The sequence below is a fragment of the Bos grunniens genome, chromosome 22, assembly GCF_055505025.1.
Source record: "Bos grunniens cultivar Pamir isolate PY7600 chromosome 22, Bosgru_T2T1.0, whole genome shotgun sequence".
In the NCBI taxonomy this organism is placed as follows: Eukaryota; Metazoa; Chordata; class Mammalia; order Artiodactyla; family Bovidae; genus Bos; species Bos grunniens.
The window spans coordinates 56,032,988-56,045,726 of record NC_141186.1 but is presented as its reverse complement, the minus strand read 5'-3'; the positions used below and the strand labels follow the sequence as shown (position 1 = coordinate 56,045,726).

The following is a 12,739-nucleotide window of genomic DNA, read 5'->3' as shown; positions in this document are numbered from 1 at the left end:
CTGTACAGATAAGGTCGTTCCTGTGTTAAAGGGAGTGTATGTGTTGGGGGGTGATTCACAGTCACCTCTTTTAATAGTCACTCCATGGAGTCCGTCTGAGGAAGGAGATTAGGCTAAATGACTTAAGGGCCCCTGAAAGTATAAGCCCTTCCTTTCTTGTCCACAGCAGCATCTGTCTGTCTGTCCAGGTGCCAGACGTCATAGAGGGAGCTGATGGGGTGAGCTGAGGGCACTGTTGTGGGTTCAGACATGGACCGGGTCACCCTACTTTTTCTCTGCTCCTGCCCAAGGGTCTTTAGCAAGTCTGGGGAGGGTGGGTGGCCCTTCGGCCTCAGCTCAGTGAGGGTCCTGCATCAAGTCCTGGGAAACCAGACTTCCTGCTGTGGCCAAGTCTCTCAGAACGAAGGTTTATTTCAGGACACACCTCAGGGCATAAGGAAGAACTGTTCAAATATAATTGTACAACGGCTTTAGACAACGTGCTTCTTCCACCGTCCTTGAACCTCGTTACACTGAACAGTTTTCATCTTTGGGCATGCAGACCTGATGCACACCACCTCCACTTGGTAGTCTGGGGGTTACCTCCTCCCCTGTCCCTGCAGCAAGAAAACGTTTGAATCTGTGTCCTTTGTCACATTTCTGCTTTGCATAACCCGCTCCCAGGTACCTGGCCCTTGGGAGGCCGCCTCCTGCCCTGGGGCCGGCTGGCCTGTGGCCGCCCGCTGTTTGCGCACCTGAGCTCAGCTGCCCCTTTGAAGTGCAGGGCAGGCCTTTCATCCCCCTTCATTTTTACTTAATGACAGCCTGGTCTTTGATCCACACCATTTTCTTTCTTTTTTTTGCTTCATAATGAGTCGCTTGGAGGTGAGGAGCGAAGGTCCGCCCCAAAAGGCCACAGCCTTTATGAGCACCATGGTTGTTTGACCTTCATATCTTGAGCAAACATGCCCGAGGGAGTCAGCCCTTCTCGGCCTCTCATTGATAAACTTCGCTCACCCGATAACTGACGTAAACTTGAAAGGAGAGGTGGTGGTGGAGAGGGAAGGAGAAGCAGAGGAAAATGTCCGTACACCCCCCCCACACACACACATTCGAAGCTGTCTCATTCAGGGGAGCCCCCTGCCCCTTTCACACTCAGCAGCATGTGGGCCTTTCAGGTTTTGGGAGCACAGTCAATTCTCCATGCTGTGGAATATATTTGTTCTCAGATTAACTTTTATGGCTCTTTAGATTATGATCTAACAGTCTCTTGGAACTTGGTGATACGAGAAGTTCTCCTTGGTTGGATATAATTTTTATAAGGATCTTATAAGATTTTACAAGGAAATCTGAAAGGTTTCTAGTTAATATGAAAATCTAGGGGACGAATGTGCAGTAGCCCCTGCAAAAAGCAACTCACAGATCCCCATATTCTTTGGTTTTGCTGCTGCTGCTGCTAAGTCGCTTCAGTCATGTTTGACTCTCTGCGATCCCGTAGACAGCAGCCCACCAGGCTCCTCCGACCCTGGGATTCTCCAGGCAAGAACATTGGTTTTGCTACATTTTTCTTAATATGAAATAGAAATATGTTTTGATATTAAGTACTCTTCTCTATGTATTAAATTAGCTGTGTGCCTCACCAGTAAATCTCCACAAAGTGTGTTCTAATGCTGTCTCAAGCTGGTCAGTCCACTTTCAGACTTCAGTTTCAATAGCCTCTTAGTTTTTGGTTGGGGCATGCAAACATCTTTAGTAATAGCTTATGCAAACTGTAATTATTGAAATAAATTTATGTGTAAAAGGACTCCAAAATATACTGTGTACTGTGGAAAAAAACAACATAATTGTGTATTAGCTTGACATCAATTTAATGAATGATGGCATGTTATAATAAGATTGTTTTATTTTAACATAGAACTTACATTTCATATGAGTTTGTTTTAAACCCCTGTTCCAAATTTTTCTTTTATAAATATGGATCATTATTTGAGGTGTTTGATGTTTGTTCTTCATAAATCAGGTGATACCCACAAATAACTACTGAATGAATGTTGATTAATCGTGGATAATTGGACTCCCTTAGCATAGTCCCTGCCACTAAAATGATGGACATCAATATTATTTTATTTCAAGAAAACTTGGCATACTGGTTTTTTTCCTCCAACAATTAAAAATCACCTTACAGGAGTATTAAAAGTGCCCACTGACATAACAGAAATGTGGATATAGAAGATGAATTAGACTTTGTCAGACCAACCTGTGGAACTTAACGTATGGAGTTGTACTGTCTTTTTTTTTTTTTCCACTCATATATCCATAAGCCAGAAAACAGCCTAGCTCTCTGGCTTTTTCACTTTTAGTTTCTCAACATATAAAGAAATCCAGATCAGCATGAGTGCTGGGGGAATGATTTAGGAACACGATGAGGGCAGCCTGTTTTGAAAGGACCAGGCGAAGGCACTAGTTAAAACACTGTCCAGTTCTCTGCTCTTCCCGTGAAATGTCCCTTGAACGGGCCTCCTCTTCCCCGTTGTGCGTGTGTGACCGTTGGAGCCCTCCACCCCCGTGTGCACGACTGCCCCGTCCCCTGGCTCAGGTGTGCCCATCGCGGCGTCATCAGACGCCCCTTGTCTGTGTCACCTCTTCCAGTGGCTCCCCCCCAAGTTGTCTGCCGTGAGATCTGAACTCTGCCCGTGCCCAGAGCCCTGTCCTATCTGACCCATTGATCTCCGTAGCCTTACCTCTTAACCAACAGATGAAACAAGCCCTTTCTTCTACTTAGATGGACCTCTCACACGCAGGATGCCATTCCCGCTTGCTGCCTTTATTCCCACAGCGTCCGCAGCTGGGATGCCCATTTCCATAGTTTGCAAGTGTCGAAATTCTACCTGTTTTTCAAGTTCCACTCCTGAGTATATTAGAGCTAGAACTGATGTCTTCCTCATATGAAGTGTCCATAGCTTCTCAGGTTTTCTTTTTCACCTGTAATGAGTGTATTTCTATCTTCAAATTACTATTTGAAAACGTCTTCCATTTTACTTCCTAATATGGTGATTGTTGACAGAAACTTTGTAGCACAAGTCCTCTGTGGTCCTCAGCAATTTGGGGGGGTAACAGTTTTATTGAGATACGATTCGTATACCATACGATTCATTCTTATCAAGAGCATCTCTCTTGTTTCTGCTTTTCTTCCTTACCTGTTATTTGTCTCCGTGACTTATCGCTCCTGTGAGAACTGCTGTTCCTTGAGGCAAAGACCAGATCTCAAACATCTTTGTGTTTCCCTTAGTGGGGCATAGTTCTTGCTCCGAACATAGCAGGCACGAAAGTTCTTTCAAAAGAACCATGTTTCTTCTTTTCTTCTGCCAGTTCTCAATCCCATACCTTCTTTAGGAGGGGCTGGATTCTAAACCGCTTTGCAATTAGAAGCTCCAATACTTGGGCCACCTTATGGGAAGAGCCAACTCACTGGAAAGACATGCTTGAAAGGTTGAGGGCAAGAGAACGGGGTAGCAGAGGATGAGACGTTGTGTTGGAGAGTCCCTTGGACTGCGAGGAGGTCCAGCCAGTCCATCCTAAAGGAAATCAGTCCTGGGTGTTCATTGGAAGGACTGATGTTGAAGCTGAAACTCCAATTCTTTGGCCACCTGATGCAAAGAACCGACTCATTGGAAAAGACCCTGATGCTGGGAAGGATTGAAGGCGGGAGGAAAAGGGGATGATAGAGGATGAGATGGATGGATGACATCACTGACTCAGTGGACATGACTTTGGGTAGACTCTGGGAGCTGGTGATGGACAGGGAGGCCTGGCGTGCTGCAGTGCATGGGGTCGCAGTGTCGGACACGACTGAGCGACTGGACTGAACTGAAGGAGACTGAGAATGACAGGATGTGTGGTGTGTTGTGGTGCTTCAGTCGTGTCCGACTCTTTGTGACCCGTGGACTGTAACCCGCCAGACTCCTCTGTCCATGGGGTTCTCCAGGCAAGAATACTGGAGTGGATTGCCATTTCCTTCTCCAGGGGATCTTCCCAAGGCAGGGATTCTCCTGCATCGGCAGGCAGGTTCTTGACCACTGAGCCACCTGGGAAACGCGACAGGATGCTCACGCCCATGTGACTATGAAAGGTTACTATTTTTAGGATAGAGAAATTCTGTGAGCATCCCCCTAACCAAGTGGTGGAGCTTACTGTCACCTGGGGTGGGTGACACCGAGGCATCAGGTACCTCCCGTGTGAGGCCACATGCTGTGCTCACCTCCTCTCGTTTCCCTGCCGAAAACGTTCACCTTGAATCACGGAAAAGTCATCAGACCACCAGAAACTGTAGTGCAGCTCATTGGTCTGGATCCCCCGGAGGAGGAAATGGCAACCTGCTTCAGTATTGTTGCCTGGGAAGTCCCATGGACAGAGAGCCTGGAGGGAGACAGTCCATGGGATCGCAAGGATGTACACGACTGAGCACTCACACATGCATTTAAAGAAATCATTGACACAGAAGAGGAAGAAAGACGGAAAAAGTTGCTAGGAAATTAGAGACTCAGCAGCTGTCACCCAGTGTCTTGATTCTTGATTGAATCCTAGATTCTGTCTACTTCATCCCCCCCTTTTCTGAGACAGTCCAGTTGGGGAAATGTGAATCTGGACTGGATATTAGATAACAATGTTATGTCAGCTTTAGCTTTCTTGGGTGTGATGATGGTTCTGTGTCTATGAGGGAGACTCTTCTCACTTTGAGAAGACAGTTGAAGTGCTTGCAGTATGGTGTCTGCAAGTTACCTTACAAATTATAGCAATTACAGTAAAAAAAAAAAAAAAAAAAGCTGGATATGTGTAGACAGACAAAATGAATCAAGGTAAAGGGAATGGGATATTCACTTTTCATTAAAGTTTCCAGTAGCTTTAAAATTATTTTGACACAAAGAGTTGGAGAAAATAGAATTATGTCCTTGGGCACTTGGATCCTTGAGTGATAACGCTGACAAAGATCTTCCTTTAAACTGCTTATTTTACCGGTCTTCACGGGGATTGGGCGCTTAGATCACGTGGGTGCCTGAGTTCCCGTGCTGCGCTCATTCTCGGCATCGTGGAGTCTTTGAACTCTGTGTCCTGTTTTAATCCTTGGAAAATTCACTCTGGCTTCCGAACCCAGCCAGTGGAGCAACGATAAGGAATCCGGTGGATTGCCGCCTGTGTGTGGGCGGCAGAAGGGCTGTCTGAGATGCTGGACTTGGGGTGTCTGCCACACCCCAGCGACTTGCAGGCTTCCGCTGTGGCGGGGGTTCGGAGCTGGCGTGAGATCCCGTGTTGGGGTAGGCGGGCCCAGCCTGGCCTTCAGGAGTGCGTACGGCAGTCCGCGTGTGAATTCTGCATTGGTTCCTGGGAACCTCGTCTTCTTCCTTCAGGTCTGGATTATTTCTGGGAACGAGACTGTACCTGTTTGCCTCTCGAGAGACTATAGCAAACACGATGGTGTTGATCAAAATATCTGTAGTTTGGGAGCTTCCACCTGGCTGTCTTACAAGAGATGCTTCTGGGGCGGCAGGCCACGTTGGGGTTGGGCTTGGAAAGTGGGGGTGGCTGCACTGGTCACGAGGAATTCTGAGTGCATTCTCGGGAGTGGGCAAGGTGTCCAGAACCAGCGAAGGCATGGAGAGTGTGCCTGGGGGGAGGGGCACTGGAGCCCCCGGGCGCTGTGCCAACTTTCCCGTGTGATTCTTGAGGCAGGCTGGGGCTGCTGTGTGGGTTCATGTCCTTTTAACACACGTGGCGGCAGTCCAGGCAGTCAGGTAGCTGCCCTGAGATGGCCCGCCGCCTCCCGGTGGTCAGGTGGGGCACCTCCCTGACCCATTTTCTGGGGCGCTGATCTACCATTTACTTGGCTGGACACGGCTCACCTGCTGACCTCTGGCCAACAGCGGGAGTGACCCTGGAGAAGTCCCCTTTCATCCTCTCTGTGGGAGTCGTAGCAAAGGGTGAAACTGAACAGGTGGCTGTTCTGGGGTGGAAACTTCCTGCAAATTTCCACTGATGCTCACTATGATCTGTCAGGGTAGCTGAGGACAGAGGTGCGAGAGAGGTGGAGAGACTTGGCCAAGATCACACCTGTTTACTTATTTATTTTTTAAGTGTTTATTTATTTCTTTGGGCACACCAGGTCCTTGGCTTCAGCACGCGGGAGCCTCGATCTTTGCTGTCACGCGGGGCCTTCAGTTGCAGCACGTGAACTCTTATTGTCTCACGTGGGATCCAGTTCCCCGACCAGGGACCGAACCCCAGCCCCCTTCATTTGGAGCGTGGAGTCTTAGCCACTGGACCACCGGGGAAGTCCCAAGATCACACCTTTTGAAAGGTTGCACTCCATTTATACTTACTTTAAAACAGGCCATCAGTTCTCATGCAAATTAAGTGGGAGAGGAACCTTCAAGTTTTCTTATAATTGAGTAGATTGCAAACTGATTTGGAAGAGTATTGATCTCTGGAGATAAAGTTTAAAATTTTTTTTGATTGATTGATTGATTTGGAGTATAATTGCTTTACAGTGTTGCCACACGGTTATTTTACGTGATGTAGAACCTGCTAGGTAAATGAACAGCAACATAGGAATGCAAATATAGCAATTTTTAAAAATTTACTTTAAAATATTTTCAGGGCTTCCCTGGTGGCTCAGACAGTAAAAGAATGCGTGCAATGCAGGAGATCCTGGGTCGGGATGGTCTCCTGGAGAAGGGAATGGCTACCTGCTCCAGTATTCTTGCCTGGAGAATTCCTTGGACAGAGGAGCCTGTTGGGCCACAGTCCATGGTCACAAAGAGTTGGATGTGACTGAGCGACTAACGCTATTTTCAATTAGTGCTTTTTTATTTGGGGGGTGGGCGTTGTTGCGGTGGTCTCTGTTGCTGGACACGGGCTTTCCCTAGTTGCAGCAAGTGGGCTGAGACTCTGCTGTGGTGCTCGTGCTTCTCGTGGTTTCTCCTGTTGCCGAGCACAGGCTCTGGGACACATGGGCTCAGTAGTTGGGGTGCATGGCTCAGTTGCCCTGCTGCACGTGGGATCTTCCTGGACCAGGGGTTGAACCCATGTCCCCTGGATTGGCAGGCAGATTCTCATCCACTGTACCACCAGGGAAATCCCAGTTAGTGCTTTTTGATATCAGGTTGTTATTTCTCTTTACCTTATTAAAGCATCCGAGTGTGTATTTAGAATGGATATTTGGGAATTACAGAATTCTTGTCCTTTATGTGGGATTTTCTTTTTACCCCTCTCCTCTTGCCTTTGAAGAATGACAGATGTTTGAAACCACTGGAAGCTGTCTACACTGTCTGCCCTGGCGCGCCAACAGTCGGAGTGAGCCCCCACCCCACCCCCGGCCGCATCTCTGGGACCGTCCCCTATACTTGTGCTTTTCAGAGACAGCCTTGGTGTCCCCTTTGCAAATATTCTTGCTGAGACACAGCTCCGGCTGTGTCTGCACTTTTCCTGGTCACAGGCCAGGAAGTCCACTTGCTTTCTGCGCAGCCACCTGTCCCCTCCCCTCTCGGGCAGGTTCTAATCTGGAAGTGGCCTCGAGGAGTTACACTGCTTCACCTGACCAGTCCCACTAGGTGAGGTCGGTTGGGATAGACCAAGTGGTGGAAGCGGTTCTGTCCCAGAGCTGTTGTGTCTTTGCATCAGAGCCGGGTCTCAGCCCTGCCCTCACCTTCCCTGCTGCCTTGTCTTCTCTCCTCCTGCCCTCCTTACCTCAGTTAGCTGGGTCTCCTGGGTCAGGTACCCCAGACAGGGGGCTCACACAGAAGACAGCTGCTCTCAGTTTTGGAGGCCGGCCTTTGAGATCCGAGTGTCGGCAGGGTCGGTTGCACGCAAGGCCTCTCCTCTTGGCTTGTAGATGTCTGTCTTCACATTTATAAGGTCTTCCCTCTGTGTGTGTCTGTGTCCTCATCTCCTCTCATAAGGACATCAGTCGTGTTGTCTGGGTGCCCTCCCATATTACCGTCTCCATGTAAGTCAGATTCTGAGTACTGGGGTGTTAGGACTGCAACATACGAATCTTGGGGGCACGATTCAGCCATCAGGCCCCCCTTCCTGCCCACCGTCCCCTTCCACTCTCTTTCCTGCTTCCTGCCTTCAGTTGTCTTCCTCCCACTTCCTTTCCTTGACCTGTAAAGCATCCTGCACAGCTAGAAAGATCATGAAAGCTGAGAAATCTAAATGCCCGGTTTCTCCTTTCAGCCCTTCCATTAATTTGCTTTGTGACTTGAATTATTTACCCATTCTTCTGCCCACCCCCCTCCAGTCCCCGAGCTGTGTGGCGTGTGGCACTGCATAGCATGCAGGATCCTAGTTCCCCAACCTTGCATCGAACCCGTGCCTCCTGCAGTGGATGTGCAGGGTCTTAACCTCTGGGCCGCCAGGGAAGTCCATGTCCACCCATTCTTGAAACATTGATTTCCTTGGCTGTAGGATGTGAGCTGTGCTTCCTTCTTCTCTTCCCTTACAGGACTGTAGTCAGGAGAACCCAGAATAAAAGCTCAGATTTTTAAATGATTTTAAAATAGGATATGTACCGAAGTGGTTCGCCATTCCCTTAAGATACAAGAAGGTCCTGACAAAGTATCTTGCAGACATGTCTACAAGATTATTTGGAGTGCTTGGAATTCTAATGAAAACAGTGTGTGTTTCAACTCTGCAAGGTTTACAATGGTATTGTTACCCTTCATTATATTATTAGCAGTCACTCGTGCAGGTTGTGGGCTTAGTCGTTCCCACCCCTCCAACAGTCTCACTGAGCTCAACCGAGCTCAGTCAGGGGTCTGGCAGAGACCTCCGCCCACGCCCACGTCCTGACTGACTGGACAGGAGTGACCTTTAGCCGAGCTGTGGCCTCCAGACGTGTGATCGGGCTGCAGGGTCAGAGCCACGCGTCTCGAGTGACGGTGGGAAAGGCACTTTGGGGGACACCCCCGGTGAGGGGGGGTGGGGAGCGCGAGCTCCGTCCCTGGGTTGTAGAGTTGCATGCAGTCTCTGCACTGCATGCGGGCAGACGCTGCGTCACATCTTTTATCTCCGCTGGCTCACCCGGGTTCCATCGTGTTGCCCAACAGCCCTCCGTTGCAGAGAGCAGTCAAGAATAGCCACAAGTTGAACTGTTGGAGAGCGGGTAGCTTCGCTGTCTCCTCCCCCGCTGCTGGTCTGTGAGACAAAGAAGTATTCTTTGAGAGAAAAGGCAGACGCCCCGCCTGCTGGGCCGTGGGGTGGGAGATGGGTTGTGACATGTGGGGCGTGCTTGTATTATAAGGTGCCCCTTGCCAGCAGGGTGACGTCAGCTGGTCGCCGTGGGCTGTGGTCAGACGGGAGACGGAGCCCACTGCCGAGCCTGGGGGACCGGGCCGCGGTTTTTATACTTCTTTGATTTAGGTTCCGACACGATAAAAGAGATGAGGAGGAGAGGAGAACATAAAATCTCGGACACAGCCAAGATGTAAATTGTGGCAGAAAACTCTCGGTTCATGAAAAATCCTCAGAAGTTACCAGTAGGTGTTAGTTGCTCAGTCATGTCTGACTCTGCCACCCCAAGGACTGTATGTAGCCAGCCAGGCTCCTCTGTCCATGGAATTGTCCAGGCCGGAATACTGGAGCGGGAGGAGTTATAGGAGACTCCTTAAACACAGACACTGTCATTTCAGCCTTGCGCTGTCTGACTGGTCTCCACAAAGCCACAGTGAGCGCCATGAGTTTGATTAATCTCCCCTGAGTTACGCCACAGCCATCAGTGCGGCACAGAGCTGGTGAGGAGGAGGCGTGATGGGGAGCTGACCCGGTTTTGGTGCCTGCCCCCGCGTTGTCCTGGGGTCCGTTTACCTCTCTGAACCAGCCCAGTTGTCTCCTCCGTGCTGAAGGTCTGAGTCAGACTCAAGGCTGCGATTTGTGGACCAAACCGCCTTTCTCCCAGGCCTCCGTTGACTAACAACAGCTTTCTTGTAGCGCCAAAATAAGGAAATGAAGCTGGACCACCGAGCCTGAGAAGGGTTCTTGGTTAACTAAACCCCCTTCAGCTGAGAGGTGAACTGTCAGGATCTCAGCTGCAGCTTTTCCTCCCCGCTCGTGTCCACTGTGCCCTGTAACAGTTGAGTGTTTCTCCATGCACCCCCTTTGGAAGATACATGTTATGGAGCAGAGATGAGAGCCAAAGGGGGGCCCTCAGGATGAGCTCATGGAACCACAGAATCTTACAAATGGAGGCTCAGGGGGCCTCCCAGAGGGTGCAGTGGTAAAGAGCCCGCCTGCCAACGCAGGAGGACCTGGGTTTGATCTCTGAGTTGGGAAGATCCCCTGGAGGAGGAAATGGCAACCCACTCCAGTATTCTTGCCTGGAGAATCCCCTGGACAGAGGAGCCTGGCTGCCTACAGTCTATGGGGTCGCAAAGAGTCGGACACGACTGAGCAGCTAAGCACACAACGGTAAAGAAACAGCCACTGTTGTGAGCGCCCTACAGCTAGGCTCTGTACTGGGCCTGGTCTAAGATGGACCATTGTGTCATGTCCCCCAAAGAAAGAAACAGTCCTCTTATCAAAAGATGCCAGCTGATGATGGACAAGTGTCAGTTTTATTATAGTGTAGGAAGTTGGGAGTCCTAGAAGCCTTTAGCCATAGCAGGAACATGACTCAAAGCTGTGGATTCCTGGGGCTCATCTCTCTCCCTTGATCTCTCTTCCCTTCGTCCCCATTCTGACTTGGAAAGCAGGATTTTCTTCTAATATCTCACCAGAATCATTATATAGCACATCATAAAGCTAAGTGGTTTTCTTTTTTCTTTCTCTCTGTGAAGCTTTTTTTTTTAAATTTGAAATTAGTATATGCTGACTCTTGTGAAATCTTGGGCCAAAATCCTTGCTCATCTTCAAAATTTGGAGAAATAATTAAGGAATACTTTTGATCCATTTACTGAAACCACTATCATGACTGGAAACAAGAACTAATTTTTTTACCCATTAGGTATTGTTCTTCGGTAACAGATACCTGGATAAAATTATCTTCTATTTAACAGGCCAGATAACAGTTTGAGTTGAGCTCCTTTAGTTATAATTGTAACCTCTTAAAAAAAAAAAAGTTAAATTGACAGTTGTAGCTAAGCCAGCTTAGAAACTTAAAATACCGGGTTCCTCAGACAGCTCAAATGCCCTTCTCTTGTTCGTTCTTGACAAAGAAAGATCATTTCTCCTTTTTCAAATTACCAAACCATTGTGAGATTTGGCATACCCATTAGCGCAAAAGAAAAAAGCCTTTTATACCCCAAGATAAGTTCCTTTTGGTGTGTATTCTTTTCCTTCCCTGCTTGTGGTCAGAGTCTGTATAAAAATTTCATCATCTGTTTTTTTCTAACGGCACTTCACACAGCCTTCGGCATGTAATAGACACTCAAACACGGTCTGATTAAAAGCTGAGCTGGAGCTTAATAGGATTCTGATGAACCCAAGTGCCTGCATAACCTCAGGCTCTTCTGCTTTGTTTTTGCTTTTTGCACTTGATAAATATTTAGAAAGTTATCTGACCGTGACATAGTAGAGAGATAGCTATAATAACAAGAGGTTTATTTTTATTTCAGGGACAATTAATGGATGCTTGTTCTTATTTAACAGTGAATTGTGGAGACAAGGATCTCGTAACAGTGGGATCTTCTTTCACCTACTTATAAATACAGCTTTAGGGGAATATAATTCACATTATCATACCATTCGCCCATTTAAAGCACACAAGACGGTGGATTTTAGTGTATTTACAGGGCTCTGCGGACTTCACCACTTTTAGGAACATTGTCTTATCATTCCCAAGAGAAACCCTGCCCCCCCAGCAGCCGTGTCCCACCCCCGACTTCTCCCAGCCCCCAGTCGACTGTCTTTTATTTATTTTAAAACGAATCTACTTTCTGTCTGCACACACTTGCCTGTTCTGGACGTTCCGCAAAATGGAACCAGACGACACGCAGCCTTTCGGGTTGGCTTCTTTCACTCGGGGTCCTGTTCTCTAGATTCTCCCGTGTTGTGGCGTGAATCAGCGCTTCCTTCCTTCTCACAGCTGAATAACGACATTCCATCCTGTGGATGGACCACGTTTTCAGTATCTGCTCAGCACTGGGTATGTGGGCTTGGGGCTGTGAAGAGTGAAGCTGCTGTGAACGACCCTGGGTGAGTTGTGTGTGATTATGTGTTTTCATTTCTCTCGTATCTCTCTACCTTGGAGGGTGGTTGCTGGATCTGTGGTTAACCGTTTGAGGAGCTGCCCCACGTGGTTTTTCCCAGTACCTGCACCATTTCGCATTCACATCGGGAAGACGCGAGGGTTCTAAGCCGTCCGCAGTCCGCAGCCTCGCAGTCCGCAGCCTCGCGGGCACTTGTCCTCTGTCTTTTTAGCCCAGCCCCCCTGGTGGCTGTGAGCTGGTGTCTCACCGCGGTTGTGTTTTGTGTTTCCCTGACGGCTGGTTGGACTTCCAGGTGGCGCTAGTGGTAAAGAACCCGCCTGCCAATGCACGCAGACCTCAGAGACGCAGGTTCGATCCCTGGGTTGGGAAGGTGCCCTGGAGGAGGGCATGGCAACCCACTCCAGTATTTTTGCCTGGAGAATCCCAAGGAATGAGGAGCCTGGTGGGCTGCTGTCCATGGGGTCGCCCAGAGTCGGACACGACTGGAGCGACTGTCACGCACGACTGGTTATGTTGAAGATGTTTCCTCGTGCTTGCTTACTGGTCATTTGTAGACCTTCTTT

At 48.8% G+C, this 12,739-nt stretch overlaps 1 protein-coding gene across 20 annotated transcripts in view; it reads left to right on the top strand.

Annotated features, from left to right (window-relative positions):
* Positions 1-12,739, top strand: part of VGLL4 (vestigial like family member 4) — a 156,878-nt gene that overhangs the window by 103,897 nt on the left and 40,242 nt on the right. For 8 of the 20 annotated variants that reach the window (XM_086368556.1, XM_086368552.1, XM_086368571.1 and 5 more), the window contains one exon: positions 6,137-6,331. The exons of 10 other annotated variants lie outside the window; for them this stretch is intronic. In XM_086368556.1, the coding sequence (XP_086224682.1) occupies positions 6,137-6,331 (195 nt within the window). Of the gene's footprint in view, positions 1-5,095; positions 5,385-6,136; positions 6,332-12,739 lie in introns of those variants that run through there. 2 more of the 20 variants (XM_086368554.1, XM_086368560.1) reach the window with 2 other exon arrangements.